Raw genomic sequence first — 25,167 nt, forward strand, 5'->3', positions numbered from 1 at the left:
GATAATTGCTATAACGGAAAAATGTCCGTACGTGGCAGTACAGACAGGTCCAACTACAGGAGAGGAGGTCACAAATACTTTTTAAACATTTTTAATTTGCTTTACATCGCACCGACACAGATAAATCTTATGGCGATTATGGAATAGGAAAGGCGTAGGAGTGGGAAGGAAGCGGCCGTGGCCTTAATTACGGTACAGCCACAGCATTTGCCTGGTGTGAAAATGGGAAACCACGGAAAACCATCTTCAGGGCAGCCGACAGTGGGATTCGAACCCACTATCTCCCGGATGTAAGCTTACAGATACGTGCTCCTAACCTTCCGGCCAACTCAACCGGTAGGTCAGAAATAGACTGGCAATAGGGTAAAAATTCAGATCACGACTTCAGAGGGAAATGTGAACAGCGAGAGAATGAAGAGGTATTGGGAAGAACGGCGGCGGCGTTCTGAACAAGTCACTCGAGATCCTAAGGGGTCGTATAGAACCCAATAAATAATAATCCTATAATGGCCACCGTGTGCAGGCAAGTTAATTTGACGCCATCTGGCTGCTTGCCCGTTTAGTATGAAGTTTCATTTTACGCTTGGTCTACTAGATAGCAGAGGAAACGGAATCTCATTTGGGTGTTAATGTCTGAGTTTTATTGAATTTTGTTTAGTAATGATCAAATTTCGCCAGAGACCTTTTACAGTCCGATATCGTATGACATGGAGTGTCGAATGGACATTTTACGCCCTTCAAATTCTACTTCTTCCGGGTTCGAAGATGTGAACCTGGAACCAAGAGGCCGACACATTATCACCGATCAACAGAGGAATCTTCTGCCGGTGCAATGGAAATTCCAAGAAAGAGCACTATCTAATTTTACGTTTAACTTAGCACTAGTCTACCGTCTTTGTTAAAATTGTTGGCAATTTTGAGTTTTTCTTCCACTTTTCCTATAATCCTAGACAGTATTTGAGTAGTGATAACAATTCACCAATTATTTCGATGGTGAATTTCTTTTTTATCATAGAGTGGTGTCTATATGCGGGGTAGTCAATAAAACATTATAAAGGAAATTACTATTGAAAAACTCGTGTACCGAGCTCGATAGCTGTAGTCGCTTAAGTGCGGCCAGTATCCAGTATCCGGGAGATAGTAGGTTCGAACCCCACTGTCGGCAGCCCTGAAGATGGCTTTCCGTGGTTTCCCCATTTTCACACCAGGCAAATGCTGGGGCTGTACCTTAATTAAGGCCACGGCCACTTCCTTCCCACTCCTAGGCCTTTCCTGTTCCATCGTCGCCATAAGACCTATCTGTGTCGGTGTGACTTACAGCAACTAGCAGAAAAAAAACTCTTGTACCTAAGGTCATTCGGCGTGAAATGATATTGAGCCAGTAGAAGAGGTGAATATGCTTAGAATTTCGGTACATAGCAATTTTAAAAGGGTAAGTAATAGACCTACGACAGGAGTCCAGTGAGCTTACTGCACATGTACATGACTGGTATGAGAAGTTATTGTCCTCATAGTAACACTCGGGTCCGTTTTGGTGGATAGGTTGACAGCTTACTCCTCTTGAGGTTACCCTCGGTGAATCTGAGCCCTATTCTTAGGGCGACGAACAATTTAAATAACCGAATCACCGAATGCCGAGCACATCGGATGAAAGACCTCGAAATTAACTTCATTAGTTCTAAAAAAATTACACGACTCAATAACCCCCTTAACCCTCAAACACACGCGTGTGGGGTGGAATCCACCCCCGGTCATTTTATTTCCTAGTGATATGTACAAATAACTCTCCTGTGCTCTCCCCGCTCTTATATCTTTCTGGCTGGAACCCCGTAGACAGTCATTCTTATATAATCTATCTTAAAATCTCCAAATAATACAGTAATTCATATTTTACAATACAATAATATTTGGCGCGTGTGCCTGAGGGTTAAGAAGCTTTAGGGACGATATTCTACAACTCAGCGAACTTCGTTTCTGCGAGTAGTGACGTTGCAGTTGCTCGTTTGATTTATCAATTAGTTGATAGTTTAGTGGTTAATTTCTTCACCGTATGCCGAGGGTGACCAGATTATGAAACTGAACAACCAGGACACATTTCTCGACGTCTCCTTTATTTCAGCGCCTTCCTCCACCCCCCCCACCCCCCACTTCGAAGAAGTAAGAACACGGTCTAAATAATTACAATTACGCGACATAATAATTAAAGTAACTCAAGTTTATTTTTCGTAACCATGAATTTGCACCTGGTTTTTCATGATAGTCATAGAATTCTGAACATGTCTACTCTGACAGCTGTCACTATATTAAAATAACCGAACTATTCATATTCATAAGACTGAAAATACCCCAAACAGGCACATTTTCCTAGGAAAATACAATGCAATCTCTTATAACTTAGGAAATAAATATTGTCGACATTAATTCGAGACTTTCTGTATTAGTGGAATATTGCTATCCAGCATTGAGAAACATAAATGGCAATTGGAGCTCGGTGACAAAGAACGAAGGAACAAACCGTCAACATCTGTAAGTGACAGAATGCCAAATACACGTTACTTTTTGTCACCAACTTCGATCATGAAATTTAAGAATGTCGGAGGCTGCGATCGAGCATCCATGAACAATTGACCCTCAAGTTGCAAATGATCGTCTCGCTACCTGAGGGCGAAAAATTATAAAATTACCACTTTTCCTTTTAGCTAAAGTAGCCATTCTCAAATACCGGGAAAATTAGACGTTCCAAGAAACTTTCTCGGGATAGTTACCTTGTTTAGGCCGTGTTCGACCATGCACTACACTAGTACAGCAATTTGAACATGTGTACAACGTGATGACTAAATATGAGTTCTTCAAGGGAGGTTACTCATCTGATCACCCTGAATAGCTTATCAAACCGAAGGAGTTCACTTTTGATTTAGAAGGAATGAACAAATTTAATAACTGGACGAATGTATTGGAGGAAGATTGGTTGAAGGTCAGCAGAGCTAAGACAGATTGTGTCAGAACTAAACCGAAAAAAATCGGGATGCTCTTCGTGTTATGTTTGAGAACGATGGTGCAATCGGATTGCTGGATAATTTCTTTTCGAGAAAAAATGAGGTTACTTTGTCATTTCCGGCCGCGATTCAAATTGACGAACTTGCCTTGTTTGCTAAGCCACTGCCGTGCTTCAGGGAGGAGAAAGGGAGGGGGAAGTGGGGTGTATGATGGAGACAGAGATAATTCTCCACACATATGCAAAAGTTACCTCGTTCGACTCGCACAGGATTGTACTTGTCTTTTACAGGCAATATCCATAGCTCGTTTATTAAGCAGCCTTAATTGTACATAGAACACAATAACGCACTTTGAGACACACTTGTCAGTCAAGGAATGTACCAGATCGTTTCTCCTATCGTCTGTTGGTCGCAGTAACGTTCTTTATTATTTAATATGTTTGAAGATGCAACGCCGCCGCATCAAGATTGTGTATTTCTTCACTCACAATATTGTAAATGGAATGAAATACTAAACGAAGGAAACAATGCGCACAGTGATTTGATTACAGTAGATCAGGGCCTCTCAGGGTGCATGCGCGTGGTGCATGCACTGTGCACGGTGCAAAGACGACTTCGCTTGGTTGACCAGAGTGCAGACCCCTCCACTCCTCTCTCCCCACACCTGTCTCACCCGTTCGGCCTGTCTCCGCGTTCCTCACCTTCACTGCTGTTTCTCCCCCACTGCGAAATGTTTACGTGTGGTAAGCGGAGACGCTCAGTTGTATGGGACAAGGTTACCAGTGTTATTAAAAAAATTAAAAAAAGTGAATTATAAATACACATACATGTTTGAGAGGAATGTAAACATAATTTAAAAAAAAGCAGAACCCGTAACCACAATGAAAATGCTACAGTACTGGAACAAACCTCATTTGTGGATATAGAATGCTCTTCTTCAAGATGTTTCAACTTCCTTAATTCTTTCTCTCTGACGTTTCCTATGATTTCACAATAATTTTCCGAATGTAGTCTGTTGTAGTGTCTTTCAGCAGACGATTTTCTTACGCACGTAATTATCGTCCCTATCATCCCACAGATTAAGCATTTGGCGTTATCGTCACGACAGACAAAAAAAAAAACGAAAGTTTCCAGTTCGATTGAAATGGACTTTCGGAAGTCTTTGCTTTCTTCGAAACAGGTTGCTCCATTATTATGTTGTTGTCGTGCGCTTATCTATTTCACTGATAAACACGTCATCTACCACCAAACGCTTCGTCGCTCTCAGCACACTACACCATCCGAGTCAAGCCGAGTTGAGGCGAAGCGTACCGATGCACAGTGCACAGAGCCTATGCACCTCGCTCTGCACGCGTGAGAGTTTGGGCGTTTGAGAGGCCCTGCAGTAGATGATCAATATGCACCCTCCTACTTCGATACACGGTTTAGTAGTGACCTTTGGACGCTATTCAGGATGTGTGGTATGTCGCGAACGACCTGGAAAGCTGCCTGGTACAAGTTCATCTTCTCTTTCTATGGTGTTAGAGTAGTAGTCAATTTGTGCAGAGCAAACTGTACACTGCTTACGTGGGCTGGGAAGCGACTATGTGAAACGAACGAGAAATCTTGTGCATTCCCACCGAGCATTACCTCTATCTCACACTTCCCCTCCCTTCCGTTCCCTCCTCTGACGCACAGTACAGGCAGCGGCTGGCTCTCTGGTACGAGTTCGTCAATTTGAATCGCGCGCCCGGAAGTAATCTCATTTTCTCGAAAAGAAGAAGAATTCTCCGCCAATCCGATTGCACCATCATTCTTCACATAACACGAATAGCATTCCTGATCTTTTTGTCGGTATAGTTCTGATATACCATGAATATTCATTGCAATGTTTCGATGGATGGCTAAATAAGAGGAGGACTGCTTCTTGACAATTAGTTCATTCAAACCAGCACTTTCGCTTATCACGGAACTGTGGTGCAAGCTGTTGGAGACAATGATAGTGATGCTACAAACCGGATAAAATGTAGACGGTAAAAGTGGCAGGCTGAAGCAAGAGGTCTGTGCGATAGCAAACTGCGTTTCCACCTTACAGGCGAAATATATAAAATTGTAGTGTACACAGCCATTTTATATGGCTCTGAATGTTGGGATATGAAAAGAAAAGATGAGCAGAAATTCGATGTTGACTGGATAAAATTCGGAATGACATCTGCCAGTCGCTAAGGGTAACTCCCATTCAGGGTAAACTTCAAGGAAAGCGAATGATGTGGTACGTGCATTTTCAACGGTGACCTGAAAATTATATCGTACATTGAGTTGACTATACTGAAAATGAGATCGAAAGCTCGTCTTACGAAATACGTGGAACAACACGATTACGGTATATGCAAAGATAGTCAAAGACACAGTGTTGGAAGAGATTGACCAGGAAAGCCGACCCCAGATGATGGGAGAATTGGTAGGAAGAATAATAAAGAACATTTGTGATCCGTACAGTGACTCGTTCTTTATTCACCGCTTACGGTTCAAGTTAAAGGTCTGCTCTGATACTGTTTTGAACTCTGACTCTGACCACTTGACGGAATGTGATATGTGAAATCAAAATTCAGAGACATATGCTTTTCGGAACACTCAATGTAATATTTACATGGTTCTACAACAGACGAAGATTTTCAGTATTGACTATCACTGTTTATGTGGATTAAATTCTGTGTAGACCGGTCGAGTTGGCCGTGCGGTTAGGGGCGCGCAGCTGTGAGCTTTCATCCGGCAGATAGTGGGTTCGAATCCCACTGTCGCCAGCCCTGAAGATGCTTTTCCGTGGTTTCCCCATTTTCACACCACGCAAATGCTGGGACTGTACTTTAATTAAGGCCACGACCGCTTCCTTCGCACTCCTAGCCATTTCCTATCCCATCGTTGCCATTTGTCTGTGTCGATGCGACGTAAAGCGACTAGCAAACAAATGCTGTGTAGCGCTTCGAACAATATCGACAACATTGCGCTTTTTAACCTCTAAGTGGGAGGAGGTATTCGAGTGCATAATATTCATATCAGTGACGGTGCATGAATAAAACGTCTGGGTTGTTCAGTGCTTTGGAAAATGACATGGTGATGTTTATGTACATTAGATGTAAGATAGTGACATTGCTTGATTAACAGCGCGGCTTTCCTTTTAGGGCACAGGGCTGCGTGTCGAAGAAAGTACCAAAACAATGAGTAATGAAAGAGAGAGAGAATGAAAATCCATAGCTTGTTTTCAGTCATTCGATCGGGCCAGGAATGGAAGGAATGAATGAAGACCCCGTCTAGCGGCGAGGATAGGAAATGTGCCGGCTGTCGAGCCTGTCGCACTCCTCTGAGGCAATGATTAATGACTGACAGATGAAATGAAATGATATTGGAGAGTGTTGCTGGAATGAAAGATGACAGGGAAAACCGGAGTACCCGGAGAAAAACCTGTTCCGCCTCCGCTTTGTCCAGCACAAATCTCACATGGAGTGACCGGGATTTGAACCACGGAACCTAGTGGTGAGAGGCTGGCGCATTGCCGCCTGAGCCACGGGGGCTAAAGAGAGAGAGAGAATATGAGTTGCAATTACATTAAGTTGATCCACTTTCCTCTGGTCTTGAAGACTTCGCTTGCGTAGTAACAATTGATTCAAGAAAGTGGCAGGCAGACTACTGTTATTTGTCTCAACGTATTTTGCTGTTTACTTTTTATAAGACACGCATTACTATTTCAAAGTTTTAATAATCACATAATGCTACGTCTGCCTATTGATGCTATTTGAAACGTAGAGACAAACATATTCTGCTTCGTTCCGATTAATCACATCAGAACCGCAAAATCGTGTAATTAAAATCCCTTCAAAACTTACCAAATATGACAAATTTTAACCGGGCGCTTTGAGACAGTGCTTTGGCTAACTTCGGGGCTGCATCCTGTCTATCGCTGGTCTACTACCTGAGCTATGTTATCCTTGCTCCTCACAACCCTCCACACCCTCCGTACGTCTCATAACCCCGCACCCTCAGCCCTGAAATAGAACCTCTTCGCTGGTTCCAGAGAGCAACAGTGTTGAAGTCAAAATATTATCACTACGCCCACGAATATACAGAGCTAATTAAAGGAACAGGCTCTTGATTAACAATTTCACTAACACTGATCTATTTCTAGGGTGTTCACGGAACCACTAAACGTGTAAAACGCGTCGCGCCTTGTTCATATTATTCAAAAATTATCAAATTCCAAATTTTAGTTCAATGCCTGCTCAACAGCGGATGAGACGGTAAGTCCGCATTGCAAGAAACTACTGGGAAAGAGTCTCTGGTATTCTATAGCTTTGTATTTCACGCAAAACATGCATCGGTTCACAAAATTTCCTGCATTAGAGCCCACATTAATTTTTACACCGACATGAACTTGGGAACGTGGGTTGGCGACCACGGGGCCCTTATCTGAGTCCTGGCATTGCTTCCTCTTACCTGTGCCAGGCTCCTCACTTTCATCTCTCCTATCCGAGCTCCCTTGGTCAACTCATGCTCTTTTCCGACCCCGACGGTATTAGGTTTGCGAATCCTAAGGAGTCTTTCATTTTCACGCCCTTCGTGGCCCTTGTCTTTCTTTGGCCGACACCTTCATTTTTCGAAGTGTCGGATCCCTTAAATTTTTCTCCCTGATTAGTGTTATGTAGGGGATGGTTGCCTAGTTGTACTTCCTCTTATAACAGTAATCACCACCACCAGTAGGAGAGATGTATTCCATCTAACAGAAAGTTAATGTCACTTAGTGCCCAGTTTGACGGAAGGCTGGCTGTCGGCACGAGATTTACTTGGCAGTAAAGGAATGCGGGATGGATTTCCAATAATCATTGACGGTGTATTAAGGGAAGATATATCAGTAGGTCTTCAAGAGACGGAGTCGATCAAGGATGATATATAACAAGTGCTTTCGCCACAACATTGCAAAGATACAAGAAATGTCTGTTCTGCAAAAAGTTCGTGTATCACTGTTGAACTGGAATAAAATATATTATGGAAGATCATAACGTGAAATCACATATCTGAAACGAAACTCATTGAATGATATCAGTATGAATGAAGTGGAAACTACTTTATGATGCGAATATATCCTTTTCATCTCAAGTTGGTTCTAATCAAATAAATCACCACTGAGCTGCATTTAGGTCTGTTGCCCACGTGGCAATTCCCTATCGGCCGTTTACCTAGTCTATTCGTAAATGATGTCAAAGAAGTTTGAAATTTAACAAACATCTCTTATGTTAATTCCTCTTCATATAAACGAGTAATTTCCCCAGTTTGTCCTCTTGAACTCAACTTTCTTCATATTATGATCTTACCTAAATTTAAAAACTCTAATGAAGCGTATTTGTGTACTAATGCCATTCCAATCCATCTCTCCACTGACAACTCGGAAAATTTTGCTTAGTCGAGCTGTTAATTTCCTTACTCCATGGTCATTCCAGTCAAAGTTTGCAACATTTTTCTAACACTACCTATTTGTCATGGTTCGTGGTGTGGGTTACTGTAGTCACGTCCTAGTTCGTGAACTGTGGGCAACGGCTGAGTGGCCTAGTAAGTGTTCCTGGGAGCCAAGGTACCAGTCACTATGGAATAGGAGTGGGCATGCTGGACATATTCGGAGTCCTGGCCCTCCTTGTGCAGAGGTAGAGATTCTCACTTGGACTATGTGTAAGTAACGGTAGCACCCCGCTTCACTGAATTTTAACCGAACACGCTCAGAACATTTTAGGCAAGCCTCGGACCTATGGGAATAACGGAGTCCCACTTTCGTTTGAGAGGCGAGGGACTCCTTGGAAACAACTTGGCGAACGATGTTATTAGTATTAACATTAATCGGACTTACGGGCGAAATAAAGTAGAACTGCCTGAGTCAGCAAATGATGCGTTTAAATGTGTTAGGAGTTAATGTTATTCTGGTAAGGGGAGATGATAGGGAAGAGATAGTGTATTTGAATCCTCTAGATTCAAAACCCCCTAAAGACCATTTAAAAAAAAAATTGAGATAAGCATAGCAGTAGATTTCCAAGGATGAGTTCCATCGGTTGGTGAACGTTTCAGTTTCAAAACTCGCTAATTTACGTAGAACAAGCTACTTGAAAATCACTGTTTATTTTAAAATCCTCTATATCCACCACCAGTTACTTTCAAAAGCCTTTATGTGTATCAACCAATGAGAAATTCGAGATATATTGAGGAATAAGGATGACGTCACTTGTCTAGCAGTGCAGCCACCTGTTGCGATCTTCTCTTAACCACAGATTTTCGTATACTAATAGACCCGAATGAAGACCAAACAATATGATTCGTCAGAGGATATTTTGAACGTATTCACGGTGATTTGGATCAAAGTAAAAGCCTTAATCGCTGCAGAATGGACACATTTTTCGTTCTTTTTACCTCGGACAGGTGAATTCTAAAGCAGCATATTGGCAATTCTTGTTACGATGATAGTAAGATGGCTTCCTAGTGCATTAAGGAGAAAGGTGAGTAATATTTAGGGAGTTTAGAGGTTATGAGCGGCAGTTTTTCTGTTGATCACACAACTGACGGTTTGTTGTCCTGTATAAAGTAGAATAATATCTCATATTCTGATGTCATATTATTATTTCTTTCAGATACAGTGCCAGTTTTCCACCTGAATACCCAAAATTCAAGCACAATAGCAAGGCATTACAGTGTTCTACGCTGCAGATCGAGGATATCAGAGAATTTAACCGTGCATTTTACATAACGCAAAACAAATTAGATCAGGACAATTTCATAATCAAGCACTGCATTACTTCACAACCAAAGAGGAGGAGAATTGCAGGAGATTCAAAACGAAGCCTAACGTTCACGTACCATGTGCGGAAGAAAACTTGTGGTTCACTCATTCCTGTGTGTCGTGACGCATTTCTCAGCATTTTGGGGTTGAAGAAGGATCGTGTGCAAGGTGTTCTTAACAGGTGTTAAAAAGGAAAAGGCAGAGAGAGGGGTGGGACTGTTAATCAGGTATAGTGTAGCACGCAACATAGTTTCTGTAAGGCATGCAAATTAGTTCATGATGTGGGTAAATTTGGCTGCTGGAGGAAATATGACGAGAATATTTTTTGTGTTACTTATATACCATGCGAGGGTGCACATGAGGATGAGTTTTCAAATTTTTATGAAACACTGAATGATATCGAAGATAGTACTAATGGGCGATTTCAATGCAGAGTTTGAAGTAGAAACGAAGGATACGAAAAGGTGATGGGTAAACGTGGGGAAGATATGAAAGGAATGGGAAGTGTTTACTGAACTTCTGTGCAAGTATGGGATTGGCAGTTACGAATACATTCTTCAAGCATAAGGCTATTCATTGCTACACACAGAAGGGTAGAGGCACCAGATCCATAATAGATCTGTAAGGGAAATAAGTATCTCTAGGTCTTTGATAGTAAAAGTGGAATCTGTCTGCAGACGAGTAAGGGTAGAGAAGCTCCACAATGAGGAAATTAGATAGAAGTATATGGATATGATTAGTGAAAAGTTCCAAACAGTGGACAGTAAGAAGGTTCAGGGTATAGTGGGAATGGGCGGCATATAGGGATGTTGTAGTAGAAACAACAAGGGAATGCCTGGGAAGAACTGTGTTCAAAGTTGGGGAAAAAACCGAACATCTTGGTGAAATGGTGAAGTGAGGGCAACTTGCAATCGTAAAAGGAAGGCGTATCAGAAATAGCTCCAAACAAGGACTGATGCAATCTCTCTCATTCTCAACCCGAAGATTGGTTGGCAGCAATAATTCTTATCCTCCACTCCTCTCTGTTCTTTGATAGTCTCTTCATTTTTTATATGGTTCTGCTCCTATATCTCCTTGAATCTGTTTCATGTATTGTAATCGGGGTGTTCTTCTGCCACGTTTGTCTTCTACAATTCCTTCCATAACATTAATTATAAAATCGTTGTGCTTATACAGATGTCCCTACCGGGCGAGTTGGCCGTGCTGTTCGAGGCGCGCGGCTGTGAGCTTGCATCTGGGATATAGTGGGTTCGAATCCCACTGTCGGCAGCCCTGAAGATTGTTTCCCGTTGTTTCCCATTTTTACACCAGGAAAATGCTGGGGCTGTACCTTAATTAAGGCCACGGCTGGTTCCTTCCAACTCTTAGGCCTTTCCTATACCATCGTCGCCATAAGACGTATCCGTGTCGGTGCGACGTAAAAACCACTAGCAAAAAAACACAGATGTCCTATTTACTGGTCTCTTCTCTTCATTATTGTTTTCGATAGGGTTCTTTTTCACCAACTCTTCTAAGAACTCTTCATTTGTCAGCCTTGCCGTCCACGAGATTTTCTGCGTTCTCTACAACACCACATTTCAAATGCTTCTAGTCTTCTTATATCGCATGTGCCAAGTGTCCAAGTTTCTGAGCCGTAAAGTGCCACACTCCAGGCATAGCATTTTGTAAATGATTTTTTTGGTCTCTGCATTTAAGTTCCTTGATGTGAAAAGCACCTGTTTGTTGTTGAAAGCTATTTTGCTTCCGCAATTCTGCTTTTTATGTCTGCTTAACTTTTGCCATCTGATGAGATTTTGCTTCCTAAGTAGGTGAACGTATTAACTTGTTTCAGTGGTACATCGTTAATCCTAATGTCGGTTTTAATTTGCTGGTGGTGAACACCATGATCTCTGTCTTCTTTATGTTGATTTTCATGTTATGCTTTTCTCGCAGGATCTTATTCAGTCCTTTTAACGCTTTTTGCATATGTTTTTCACTAACTTTAATGATGGCTATGTCGTCAGCAAACCTTAACATTTTAATTTCCACTCCACTGATCGTAACTCCTCCCATAGCCTGTTTACATTCCTTAATTCCCTCCACAGTATACAAGGTGAATAGCAATGGTGCTGAATTGCATCCTTGGCGTACTCCTTTATTTATGTATGCCTTTCGTAGTTCACCATTTATATTTATAATACCTCTTTGATTTTTGTACAGTTATGTAATATCCGTCTGTCTCTGAAATCTAGACCAACATTAGTTATAATTTTCATCTATTCAAGTTCACATTATTGAAGGCTTTCTCCAAGTCCACAAATGCAACAAACAGCATTCATGTTTGGTCCAGCATTTTATCTACAATCTGTCTTACCATTGAAATAGCCTCCCTTCTTCCTCTGTTCAGTCTAAATCCAAAGTGATCTTCATCTAAATTCTGTTCAATTTTCTTATTCATTCGGTTGTATATTATTCCTGTTAACATTTTAGACATGTGTGATAATATATTCAAGGTGCGGTGTTCTTCACATATTAGAGTACCGGTTTTCTTTGGTATTTCTCCAGTTTCATATATTTCTTTGATTAATTTGAAGATATAACTGTGTGTTACCTCATCCAATCCTTTTATCATTTCTCCAGTTATTTCATCACTTCCTGGTGCTTTATTAATCTTCAGTTCTTTCACAGCCTTTGAATATTCTTCTTCCGTTAATGAGGGTCCTAACTGATCATTCGTTACATTTTCTTCGTTTTCAAAATTTCTTATCTCAGTTGGATCTTCATATAATTTTTCTATGTAACGTTTCCATCTCTCTCCTACTTCATTGTTCTCAACTACCAGTTTTCCATTTTTGTCTAATATGTTATTACTTCGGCCTTTGAATTTCTTGAACTGCTTCCTAATCAGTTCATAGACTGTTCTCCGATTCCCTAATGCAGTCAGGGAATTGTAAATCCAAGAAGTCTTCTTGGGAAGATTTCTGTAATTACCTGGAGACACTAGGTCAAGTGGCAGTGAACCTTTCTTTCCTTCTTTTTTTTTTTTTTTTTTTTTTTTTTTTTTTTTTTTTTACAAGTTACTGTACGTCGCATCGAAACAGATAGGTGTTATGGCGACGATGGAACAGGAAAGTGCTAGGAGAGGGCTAGGAGAGGGAAGGAATCAGCCGTGGCCTTAATTAAGGTACAGCCCCAGCATTTGCCTAGTGTGAAAATGGGAAACCATGGAAAAGGGAAACCATGGAAAACAATCTTCATCGCTACTGACAGCGGGGTGAGAACGCACTATCTCCGAATACTGGATACTGGCCGCACTTAAGCAACTGCAGATATCAAGCTCATTGTGAAACCTTTCTGGACAGTAATAAAGAATCTAAGAATGGGAGGGAAAAAGGAAACACATAGTGTTTTTGGTAAATCAGGTGAACTGATTGTAGATCCCAGGGAATTACTGGACAGGTGGAAGGAATATTTGGGAAATCTCAACGTCACAGTAAATCTCTGGGAACGTCGCGAACAATCGAGCTCATAAGGAGGAGAGCAGGAAGTGGAAAGTATGGCAAGTAAACTCTATTTTCATAAAGCAGCAGGAATAGATGAAATTAAACCTGAAATGGTGGAATATAGTGGGAAGGCAGAAATTATATGGCTTAATAAATAAATACGATTATCATGGAATGTTATTAATGTACCTTTTGATTGGACAAAAGCAGTAACCGAGCGAGTTGGCCATGCGGTTAGGGGCGCGCAGCTGTGAACTTGCATTTGGGTTCGAACTCCACTGTCGGCAGCGCTACGGATGATTTTCCATGGTTTCCTGTTTTCACACTAGGCAAATGCTGGGGCTGTACCTTAATTAAGGCCTTTTCCTATCCCATCGTCGTCATAAGACCTATGTGTCGGTACGACGTAAAGCAAATTGTAAAAAAAAATAAACAAAAGCAGTAATTGCACCTTTCTATAAGCAGGGGAACAGGAAGAATTGCGACAGTTATGGAGGTAATTCATAGGAAGGGGAAGGGGAATTACGGATTGGAATAACTTACCAAGGGAGATGTTAAATAAATTTCCAATTTCTTTGACATCATTTAGGAAAAGGCTAGGAAAGCAACAGATAGAGAATCTGCCACCTGGGCGACTGCCCTAAATGCAGATCAATATTGATTGATTGATTGATTGATTGATTGATTGATTGATTGAAAATTGCCACAATCCAAAGATTTCATTTTTGGAATAACAGTAGAAAAGCGCACGAAAGCAGTACTGAGGAAAGTAAATCAACAGTTGGTAGCAACTACTGATGCTTCCGTCGCCACTCTCATTTAGAATTTAGGGACTGTGTGTGTTGTGGTAGTTTTGACGTGAAAAGGCACCGTCCCTACTAGTTTTGATTCCATGTAAAACTGGACGGCCATGGCTATGTCACTAATGCCATCACTTACGTAAAGTTATTGTTCTTCTCCCTCTTCTCCTATGAATGATAATAGCTAGGAAATTAATTCATAGAAAAGAGCGATGAAAATAAGTAATACGTGTTAGAAAAGAGTAGGAGAGGGTTGTAACTGCGAAATTCACGTTGATGCTATGCGGCTTGATACTCTTGTCTGAACTAAAGGAGTTCAAGATCAATGTCTGCTGGTGATGTCAATTTATAACCTGCATCATATAATGGTATGAACTATGCTGAACACACTTTGATAATGCTAGTATCCGTCCTACAATGTACAATACATCTTCCTTTTAACTAGCTTTGTGTGATGTGATATGGGTTAATCAGCAACAGGTCAACCAGTAGATTTGTTTAGAATGAAGCCATTATTTTTCAGTATCTACTCAGTTAATATAACTTATAAGCTTCTCATCTGTCGAACACTTAGGTACCAGCATATAGGCCTAACCCATTACTCGGAGAGATAAAATATATGAATGTTATATTAAAATCCATGACTAGGACAAATATGTTAATCACCGATGCCGGAATCCCCCCCCCCCCAGAAGAAACTCGCATTTACAACCAAACACAGAAATATTTTCCGCCATTACCCACAAGCCCGCAATTGTCCGACTCGTTGGCTGAATGGTCAGCGTACTGGCCTTCGGTTCAGAGGGTCCCGGGTTCGATTCCCGGACGGGTCGGGGATTTTAATCGCTTCTGATTAATTCTTCTGGCTCGAGGACTGGGTGTATATGTCCGTCCCAACACTCTCCTCATCATCTTCAGACAACATACTACACTACCAACCACCACAGAAACACGCAATAGTGCTTACATACCTCCATAGGGGGTTGGCGTCAGGAAGGGCATCCGGCCGTAAAAACAGGGCCAAATCCACATGTGCGACGCAGTTCGCACCCGCGACCCCACAGGTGTGGGAAAAGCGGCAGGAAAAGAAGAAAAAAGAAGACCCACAAGCCCGCATTTCACCTCGGGAATGAACCCTACAAAATCAGTTCTAACCTCAAATGAGTCGCGAACGCGATCAATGTGGGCCAATAGCTGTCAGGAAACAGAGCCAGGCCTCACTCCGTTTGTTTTTTTATTTCCTGCAAAACCGTTACTTTTAGTCATTGTACGGGCTTCCTTCCTGGCACCCTACTACAGTGGAGAACATGACGAAACTAGAGAGAGTTCAACGCCGAGCAGAACGATTAATTACACAACACGGTCATTTAAATACAGCCAGGTCACTGCCCTCCAGAACATCCCTCTGTAAACAAATAGATATTGCTTTCCTGAGAAAATCCCTCTCAGGTAACATTCATATAAACCCTTTCAACGGCTTACAGCTGAACTACCGTTTCGCTCAAAGAGGTCGAGGTGTGTCCTTTTTCCTTCCATTTGCAAGAACAGTATCATATCAAAGTGGCTTCTTTAATCGTTCTGCTCGGCTGTGGAATGAACTTCCACCACAGATGAAAGAACTACCTCCAGAAAACTTTTGTAAAGAGGTAAAAAGGATGTATATATAATGAAACCTTCCGTACATAATATAATTTTCCTACTGTGTGAATGTTCAGTATGAGTGAGAGGACGGATGAAAGTTTATGTGATCCCGAGTGAGTGAGACTGTACTGTATGTGGGTATGAGTGAGCCGGCCTAGCTAAAATATATGTGGGGATGAGAGAGAAAGAGAGAGAGAGAGAGAGAGAGTGAGAGAGAGAGAGAGAGAGAGAAAGAGTGAGTGAGTGAGAGAGAGAGAGTGAGAGAGTGAGAGAGAGAGAGAGAGAGAGAGAGAGAGAGTGAGAGAGAGTGAGTGAGAGAGAGAGAGAGAGAGAGAGAAAGAGTGAGTGAGAGAGAGAGAGAGAAAGAGAAAGAGTGAGTGAGAGAGAGAGAGAGAGAGAGAAAGGGGGAGAGAGAGAGAGAGAGAGAGAGAGAAAGAGAGAGAGAGAGAAGTATGTAAATATGCCTGTAAATACGGTAACTGTATATAAGCTCACTATGTAGAATGTAATTGTATATTTGAATATTGTAATTTTAGGTGGTGATGGGGGCACTTTCGTGTATGTGGGGCTATGCCCTTTCTCCATTCACCATCCATAAATTGTACCTACAATTGGTGGAAAATATATAATAATAATAATAATAATAATAATAATAATAATAATAATAATAATAATAATAATAGCCAGGACGTGCGAAAACCAGTGAAGAAAAACTGTAAACAAAATTAACCTCTTACTTCCAATGTGGGCCAATGACTGACGCGAAACAGAGCGCCCGCGCACTCCCTTCTAGAGACTGTCTACTAAACTCCCCGGATGTGTTAGACCAATTGTTTTTGGCACTAGTCAGGACGTGTGCAAACCAATAAAAAAGCCTGTTAACAAAATCTAACTCCCTATTCCAGGCGCACGAAGGCAGTGCTGAGGAAAGTAAATCAACAGTTGGTAGCAACTAATGATACTCCTTTCGCCACTTTCGTTTACTAACAACAAAGGATGATCAACCTGCGTGGAGCATATTGCCACTCTCCCCAACTAAAAACAGAGGAGCATCGCCTTGCGCCGTTGAGCATCCATCTTTCTCGGCGCCTACCGTCCTAGGATTGTACCTTACAAGCTTTTCAGTTTGTTGAACAGGAATATAAGTTATGTCAAACAGTAGAGTTCTTGTTTCTTGCCATCTGGTGGAGTAAAATGGAACGTCAAATAAAATGAGCAGAAACAGTGGAGACATGGCAAGGTTGCACAGTAAAACACTCCATAGTAATCGATTATATTAACAAATCAAACTTCTTACGTTATTACAATAATTTCCTGATTATACATGCAATAGTTATTTATATCTGAAACCATGTGCACGTTCCACTCAAGGTCAGCTTCTCCTCTGTCTCTTCCGCTACGGTCGTCCTCCTCGGCCACACTGTAGGCCTACTGTACTTCGCTGTGTAGCTGTCCTTTCCTGTTCGAATTTTTCTGTCTATACCGTCTATACCGATGAGTGAGAGACTGCTGCTGTGCTGTGACCTAGAGCGTCACATACACTTGGTTTCTTTTATAGTTCAAATTAATGGAATGTTATCAATACTTACAAATGTTTGATTATTCATAAGGCTTCGTGTTGTGAGGTTGGCGGCGTTGAATATACTAATTCCTCCCCATTGATCTCGGAACACCAGTTCATCTCCTGCAAAAAAAGATATTTCTGTGTCATTGTGGGAAAACATGGTTTCTTTTACAGTACATCAATATTTTACCTCGTAAGTGAAGACCTCACATTCCAGAGGGAATCTCTGAATGGAAGGTGTTTAAGTCGACTTTTCATAGTGGTCTTCGGTTTAAAATGAACTACACCTACAACTACTCTTGCGCAACGAACGAGTTGCAATCCTGTCTACGACAGTGAGAAAGTGCTTCGGATCTCTTCCAGGGAAGGTAGCTAAGACGATCAACAATACTAAGTATAAAAATTATGTACGTACTGCCGTAACCAGAACTACAAGGAATAAGAAATGTCTCGATTGATGTCAATGAGGCAAAATGAATGAACACTGCTAAGCCTTCAGTCCTCAAGCTCTTTCGCTTCAGCTCATAGAGACGAAGGTTTCAGCTACAGCCTGGCTTCCTGATCAGAACAGTGCCAAAAATCCCTGTTCGCACAGATATGTTGTTAAAAACTGTATTAATAAAGATATGGCATGGTATTATAACACTGAGAACTCTATTTTCAATAATATAGTATTTCTTCCACAAATTTCAGGTTCAAAGTTCGATCGGCTTGAAGTTCAGCTGATTCTTCTGCCTCTTTTAATGGTGGATGTTTTGTCCTCAGCAGTAACGGCGAAGGGATAGCAAACCCAGTCGCATTCGTTCACGTTGAGGGAAGGGAAATATTCTTGAAGTTTATTCTCCAAAACAGAAATCTATATATACAAAGTAACTTGTCCTGACTGACTGACTGACTGACTGACTGACTGACTGACTGACTGACTGATTCATCATCGCCGAGCCAAAACTACTGGACATAAAGGAATGAAATTTTGAGGATATATTCATATTAAGATGCAGGTGCTTGCTAAGAGAGGATTTTTGGATATTCCGTCGCTAAGGGGGTGAAAAAGGGGTGTAAAATTTTAAAATGAGTGTATCTATATCTCAAAACTTTAAAAGTTTACAGATGTAAAAATTGGTATTTAGAATGTTCATTAAAAATAAAGAGGCACGTATTTCTTTGTTTTCGGAAAATCCCAATAGGAGTGATGAAAAGAGGTGAAAAAGGGGTTGAATGCCTTTAAAGAGAATACTTATATCTCAGATACTGAAGATATTACAGACCTGAAAATTGGTGTTTGGGATCTCCTTTAAAAATAAAGAAACACGTATTTTTTGCTTTTGGAAAATACAATTCATGGTGGGGCTGAAAAGGGGGTGAAATTTTAAAACGAGTGTATCTATATCTCAAAACCTAAAGTTTATGGATGTAAAAATTGGTATTTAGAATCTCCTTTAAAAATAAAGAAACATGTATTTTTTTGTTTTCGGAAAATCCCAATAGGAAGGGTGGAAAAGGTTGAAAAAAAGGTTGAATGCCTTTAATGAGGCTACTTATATTTCAGAACGTGGAGATATTACAGACCTGAAAATTGGTATTTGGGATCTACTTTAAAACTAAAGAATCAGGTATTTTTTCGTTTTTGGAAAATCCAAATAATGGGGGTGAATTTTTAAAATAAGTGTTCTACATCTTAAAACTTTAAAAGTTTACAGATGTAAAAATTGGTATTTAGAATCTCCCTTAAAAATGAAGGAAAACGTATTTTTTTGTTTTCTGTAAATCACAATAGGAGGGTTTTAAAAGGGTGAATAATTAGTTGAATGCCTTTAATGAGGATACATATATCTCAGAAACTGAAGATATTAAAGAACTGAAAATTTGTATATGGGATCTCCTTTAAAAACAAAGAAACACGTTTTTTTTCCTTTGGAAAATCCAATTAATGGCGGTTACATTTGAGTGACAAATTGGGGTGAATTTTTTGAAAGACTATATCTACAGAATATCTGAGAAACGTAAAATGTTGCAGACGTAAAAAGTGTGTATTTGGAATCTCCTGTAAATGTAAAAAACATAGGTGATTTGTTTTTGGAAACTCCACTTAAGGAGAACTAAAAGCAGTGAAATTTTAAAATGAGAATTTCTACAGTATATCTCAAAAAGTTAACATGTTACAGAAGTGAAAAATTGTATTTTTTATCTTATTAAAAATAAAGACACGTGTATTTTTAATTTTCGGAAATACCACTTGGGTGGAAAGGGGAGGTAAAATTGACTGAAGATAGTGTTGATTTCTTTTAATTAGGCTACTGATATCTCAAAAATGAAGATGTTACAGACGTGAAATTTAATATTTGGAATCTGCTTTAAAAAGTAAAGAAACGCGTATTCTCGGAAAATCGAATGGGCGGGGGGGGGGGGGGGGGGAATTATTGAAAAATTAATTGACTTAATTGTATGATAATACTTACATCTAATAAAAACTATATTTGTTACAGGCGTGAAAATTGCTATTTGGATCTCCTTTAAAATCAAAGAAAAACGCGTTTTTTGGGGGGAATAATCTTGGGGGGCGGGAGTGAAAAAAAGTTGAATTCCTTTCATGAGGACACATAAATCAAAAACTGAAGAAGTTAGAGTCGTGATAATTGGTATTTAGTAGATCCTTTACTATTAATGAAACGAGTCTGTTGCAGGAAAATTCACTTAGGGAGGGGGGGGGGTGTTAAAGATGTGAAAAAAGTGAATTATTTTTATGGGGATACTTATATCTCAAAACTGAAGGTTATAGACGTGAACATTGGAGTTTGGAATCTCTTTTAAACATAAAGAAACACGCCTTCTTTTCCTTTTTGCGGGAGGGGGGAATGAAACTAACGACGGTGGGGTGTAAAAGGAGGTTAGACCAATTGATTTTACTGTTTATTCATTCCATTCCTGACCCTGTCGAATGACTGGAAACAGGCTGTGGATTTTCGATGTACTTATTCTGATTATAAACCGATCATTTTTAATCTTTCCTGGGTTCGTTTTCAAGAACCATCTTTTCCTTGGGAGAACGTTCTTAGATTACAGTAGATTCTCCTGGCATATAAATAAAAATTAAAAACATTTGAAATAAACGATAGGAATGCGATTGACTGTCCAATTGTTCACCTCTATAATAAGGTCAATAATGCACGGAAGTATGTCATTCGTATCGCCAGAAATTCCGCGTACTTGCCTACGCGCGACAATGGTGCTGGTCACAATGTCAAAAATGACAATGGCAGCAGATGGAATTTACCGCCAATTAGCGGTCTTGCATCTTGCTGTGGGATCCAGAACATCTATAATAATAATAATAATAATAATAATAATAATAATAATAATAATAAAAATAATAATAATAATAATAATAATAATAATAATAATAATAATAATAATATTCTGGACCGTCGTCAAATGCGCGGACCGCGCTGGAAACGGGTCTGGACGGGTAATGACTACAAATGCAGTCCGGCTGCGGGTTCAGTACTGCCAAGGCACCCAAGAAGACACCACGCCGAATCACCTCAAGAATTTGATCCATATTAAAAATGCTTATAGGAAAAGATGGCAAACATTTAGGGACCGAACTGACCGGGTGGAATACGTGGTCCTAGCCCGGGAAGTACGAAATCGATTGCTGGAAAGAAAGATTGAAAAATGGGAGGGAACTTGCCGTAATCTCTCAGAAAACGAGTCAGACCTCGAATTTTGACGGATTATAGCCTATATAAATCGATATCCATTCAGTTATAAATTTCAGTATAATACCGTAGCGAAGCACGGGTATCTTGCTAGTATGTTCTAAAATCAGACTGGAGCAGATGTCGGTATCAGCTGTGAGAGGAAGCATTTCAATATCAATTTTTTTAAATTTCAACTTCCACAGTGGAATTTTTCTTAAGAATCCGTTTAGTTTGTCAGTTGATGTAAGAATATTCTCTTTCTTTCCCTGCATACTGGCATTGAGATTATTCGAATGTCAAAAAATATCAGCTAGGTATGCAACCTTGGATCACCAAGTTTCGTCGCTAATGAGGTCAGAAAACTCAGGTTTTTCTGTCGCAAATACTTGTAATAACTCAATTCCGAGTTCATTAAATCTGAAAAGTGCCGTGCCTGCTTCCTGACACATTACTTTGAGATGTCAGGGTTTTAAAGCTCTACTTCTAATGTAATTAATCATTAAAACAACCGAGCCCAATTACGTTCCTTAGATCTGAAGGAATGGTTCTTGCCACCAAAGCTTCCCGATGTAAAAAAAGAGAAGTGTAGATCCAATGTGCGGAAAATCTCTCTTCAGCCATGAAGTAAAACCTATCATTCGACCAGTCATTGCTGGTGCTCCATCAGTGCACACTGAAATACAATTGTAACAACTCAGTCCATTTTCTTCCGATGTCACTGTCATAGAATTATGTCTGATCCTATTGACGGCAGAGGCAATTCTTTGCAGGACAGGAACTGTTCAGTAAGTGATTCTTCATTTAAAACTCTCATGTAGCTCATTGACGTTTTTTACTTATATCTCTTAATTCATCCAGTTGAAGTGCACAAACATTTTGTCATCATGTAATTTTTCCACTAATTTTTAAATATCAGCTGACATGTCTTGTATGCGGCAAGCAATTGTATCGTTTGACAAAGGTACTTTTGATATCTCCCTCCAGGCAGCCTCTCCTAACATGGAGTAACTATTTATTTACAAGCAGGTAAAATCAAAGTTTCTGCTGCTGTATGTGACTGCATATTCCTGGCAATTATTATTTCTGCTACTTTACAGCTTTTTATGAATTTGTAATTATTTTATTCATGCGTTGCTTCTTTAATTTGAGAAGAGAGTAAACGATTTAAACAAGATCAAAAAAGGCTTTCACGGCCGCAGATCTTATAATCACAGCAATAGAACCAGCTTTTGGGTGGTTAGGCCGTGTGCATAATGCAGAGTTTCGTCCAGACGTGCCATTTGGACTCATCAGCTGGAATGGCACGCCCCTCCAGGACTCTGCATAGCAGAGGCAGACCAAACTGTGTGGCCCCGCCGAGTTAGCAAATCAAGTTTGCTAACCTGCTAAAGGAGAAAATATTTCTCCGTTCAAAAAATGCTCTCCCATTTTGATGTTGTATCTCCAATGGGGGAGCATTTTTTTTGAACGGAGAAATATTTTCTCCTTTAGCAGGTTAGCAAACTTGATTTGCTAACTCGGCGGGGCCACACAGTTTGGTCCGGGGGAGAGGACTTCAATCTCTACAAGTGAAGGGAAATCGGATCACATCTCCAAACTCTGAACGTGGACTGAATAGCCCTAAAAACACCCCCAAACATTTTTTCTTCGGCCGGGTGGCGCCACACCTCTAATTACGCGCCCAGCCGACCCAAAAAAGCAAAATTGGCCAGACACCAAGAGGAAGTCGGCCCTCCCCATAATGTACTATACTTGCATTGCCCACGATATTGACCCAGCAATTTCAGCAGATGACATCCTTACGGAACTTCGCCCCACAGGCGTCTACGCTGCCACTCGACTTTATCATCTCGACACACCCACAAGAGAAGTACTATTATATTATCTGGTGCTAGAGGACGTCTACAACGCTCTAGACAGTGGGGTATATATCCAAGGACAACTACATCGAGTGCAAGATACCCCAGGGAAATTACTCGACCGGCTAATGAAGGAGTACGCCACAGCCACTCCCACTACTGGCACATCACACCCACAGCAGTTGCTCTCTTCTTACACCTCCCAGACCATCACCACCACCACCACCACCACCGTCACCACCACTACTTCCACCTCCTCTCATTTTACCTCAAACACCCCTACCACCACCACAACTACTACCCACCCCTCTCCCATAATGGCATACCACCCCCCACCCTCCCACGCTCAGGGCCCGCAGGAAGAAATAACAACGCCGCCAAATGAAGCAATAGCAATTCAAGCAGACAATACACAACCACCAACACCAGATAATGCACGACCGCTAACTTCACCGCCCAGCCAGAACAACCTATACAGCTGTGTTGCCTGTGGCGTGGAACCTAATCTATCACCAATAGCTATCCTTCAAGAACTCCAAAAAGCAGGAATTCCGGTGAAGAAAGCCATTAGGATCCACAACGATGATGGCCCTACATATTTAGTACGCCTGCAACTACCAACGCCCGAAGACGTCCAGCGCCTCATCACCCAAGGGATATACCTCAACGGTCGACATCTCCGGATAGAACCGTCCCGCTCTCCGCCCCTAACTCCTAACCAACATAAATCACCCCGCCACCGCACACGCCCCCGGCCTGCACCCCCTCAGCAACCTCCCAGTCCACACTTCCGTTTTCCACCATTTTCACCCAGCAACTATCCACCACTCCCACCTGCAATCTTTCCACTACCCCCTCCTCCATCCAACCTCCTAAGTCTCCTACTCACCTCCCTGGTAAACTTCTCATCCCTGTATCACATCCTAGCACTCCACATTCTCCCTCCACCTCACGAAACCCGTCACTTCATCACATCACCATCCGCAACCTGGGTGTAAAATCGCTCATGTAACTCTCATAAACATCCATAAAGCTCTGTATATATGTATGCAACTTTGTCAACACACACAGACAATGTAAATCTGTCAATAAAGCGCAAGAGAACCTACACTTCCTTTATCCCGTCTCCTTTACTTCTTCAAACCACCTTTTCCCCCATCTCCCTCTTTTTTTCACTCCTTCCCAACCCCGTCATCTCTCCTGGCCAGAGAGAGGGCGACACCCTCTAGGTGGCCCGCCCCACCCCATCAGGGTGGGGAATGAAAACTTGCAAGCAGCAGCAGCAGTTTGGTCTGCCTCTGCTATGCAGAGTCCTGGAGGGGCGTGCCATTCCAGCTGATGAGTCCAAATGGCACGTCTGGACGAAACTCTGCATTATGCACACGGCCTAACCACCCAAAAGCTGGTTCTATTGCTGTGATTATAAGATTTAAACAAGATTTATATTTATTTTCCAAGTGACTGTGTTTCGTTTCCAAGTGTCCTTTTTTGTTTACATGGAATCATACATTCATTGCTTAATTTTTCGCCACATACAACACTCAGGAAGTTTACGATATCCAGATTTAGTAAATGTAAATCGGAAGCATAAGAATCCTGATACCTACGCTCAGCACCGGACGATGCGGAAGTAGCTTCTCACTGTAACTTGATCCGGGTGACTCATTTGTTCTATTTTCACTCTCATGTTCTTCACTGCTGTTTAGTCGTTGGCGTTTAATTAAAAACTTCTCCATATTACAACACAATATCTGTATAACTTCAGTTTTACAATAACACCAAGTATTGCGACTTATTCATCATGTAGATATTCAACATATAGAACTACATTTAAATATCTCTCCGAATTCAACTGAGGTACTGAACTGACTGCAGGTGGCCATTGATTGGTTTATATATGCTCCGCTAAGGTTTGGGAGTGATCGACATGTTTCTCTACGAACGTTCCAGTGGTTCGTGCACCCTCCGCTAGGGTTATCAATCTTTCAGGACTGCTCTTTAGCGTTCGAAATTCCTCCAAAGCAGGCATAGTTACTTGTGCGTTGGGGTGTGCCGCTATACTCAGCATAGCGAAACAGTATGCCAAGAACGAGAAACGTTTGAGAACCCCTGGGCTAGACTTTAGCAGAGTCAAAATCAAATATGTCCAGGCCACTGTCGAGGAACATCGATTGCCACAGGATTAGCAGCCTTCAAATCTTCAAGTGTGCTCTGGCACAGGTGATCTGTAGTCTATTCCACACCACGTGAACCCTGCATGGGACGGAACATTCACGAGAAAATGACAGCAGTTACTCTGTGTTGAATAACTGTCTATGGACAAATCTGTAA

The 25,167-nt window shown here is 41.2% G+C and overlaps 1 protein-coding gene across 1 annotated transcript in view; it reads right to left on the reverse strand.

The window, feature by feature from the left end:
- Positions 1 to 25,167, reverse strand: part of Dpp10 (Dipeptidyl peptidase 10) — a 355,670-nt gene that overhangs the window by 203,107 nt on the left and 127,396 nt on the right. The window contains exon 3 of the mRNA XM_068226855.1: positions 17,302 to 17,396. Coding sequence (XP_068082956.1) covers positions 17,302 to 17,396 — 95 coding nt within the window. The remainder of the gene's footprint in view (positions 1 to 17,301; positions 17,397 to 25,167) is intronic.

The sequence above is a fragment of the Anabrus simplex genome, chromosome 3 (genome assembly GCF_040414725.1).
Source record: "Anabrus simplex isolate iqAnaSimp1 chromosome 3, ASM4041472v1, whole genome shotgun sequence".
NCBI lineage: Eukaryota > Metazoa > Arthropoda > Insecta > Orthoptera > Tettigoniidae > Anabrus > Anabrus simplex.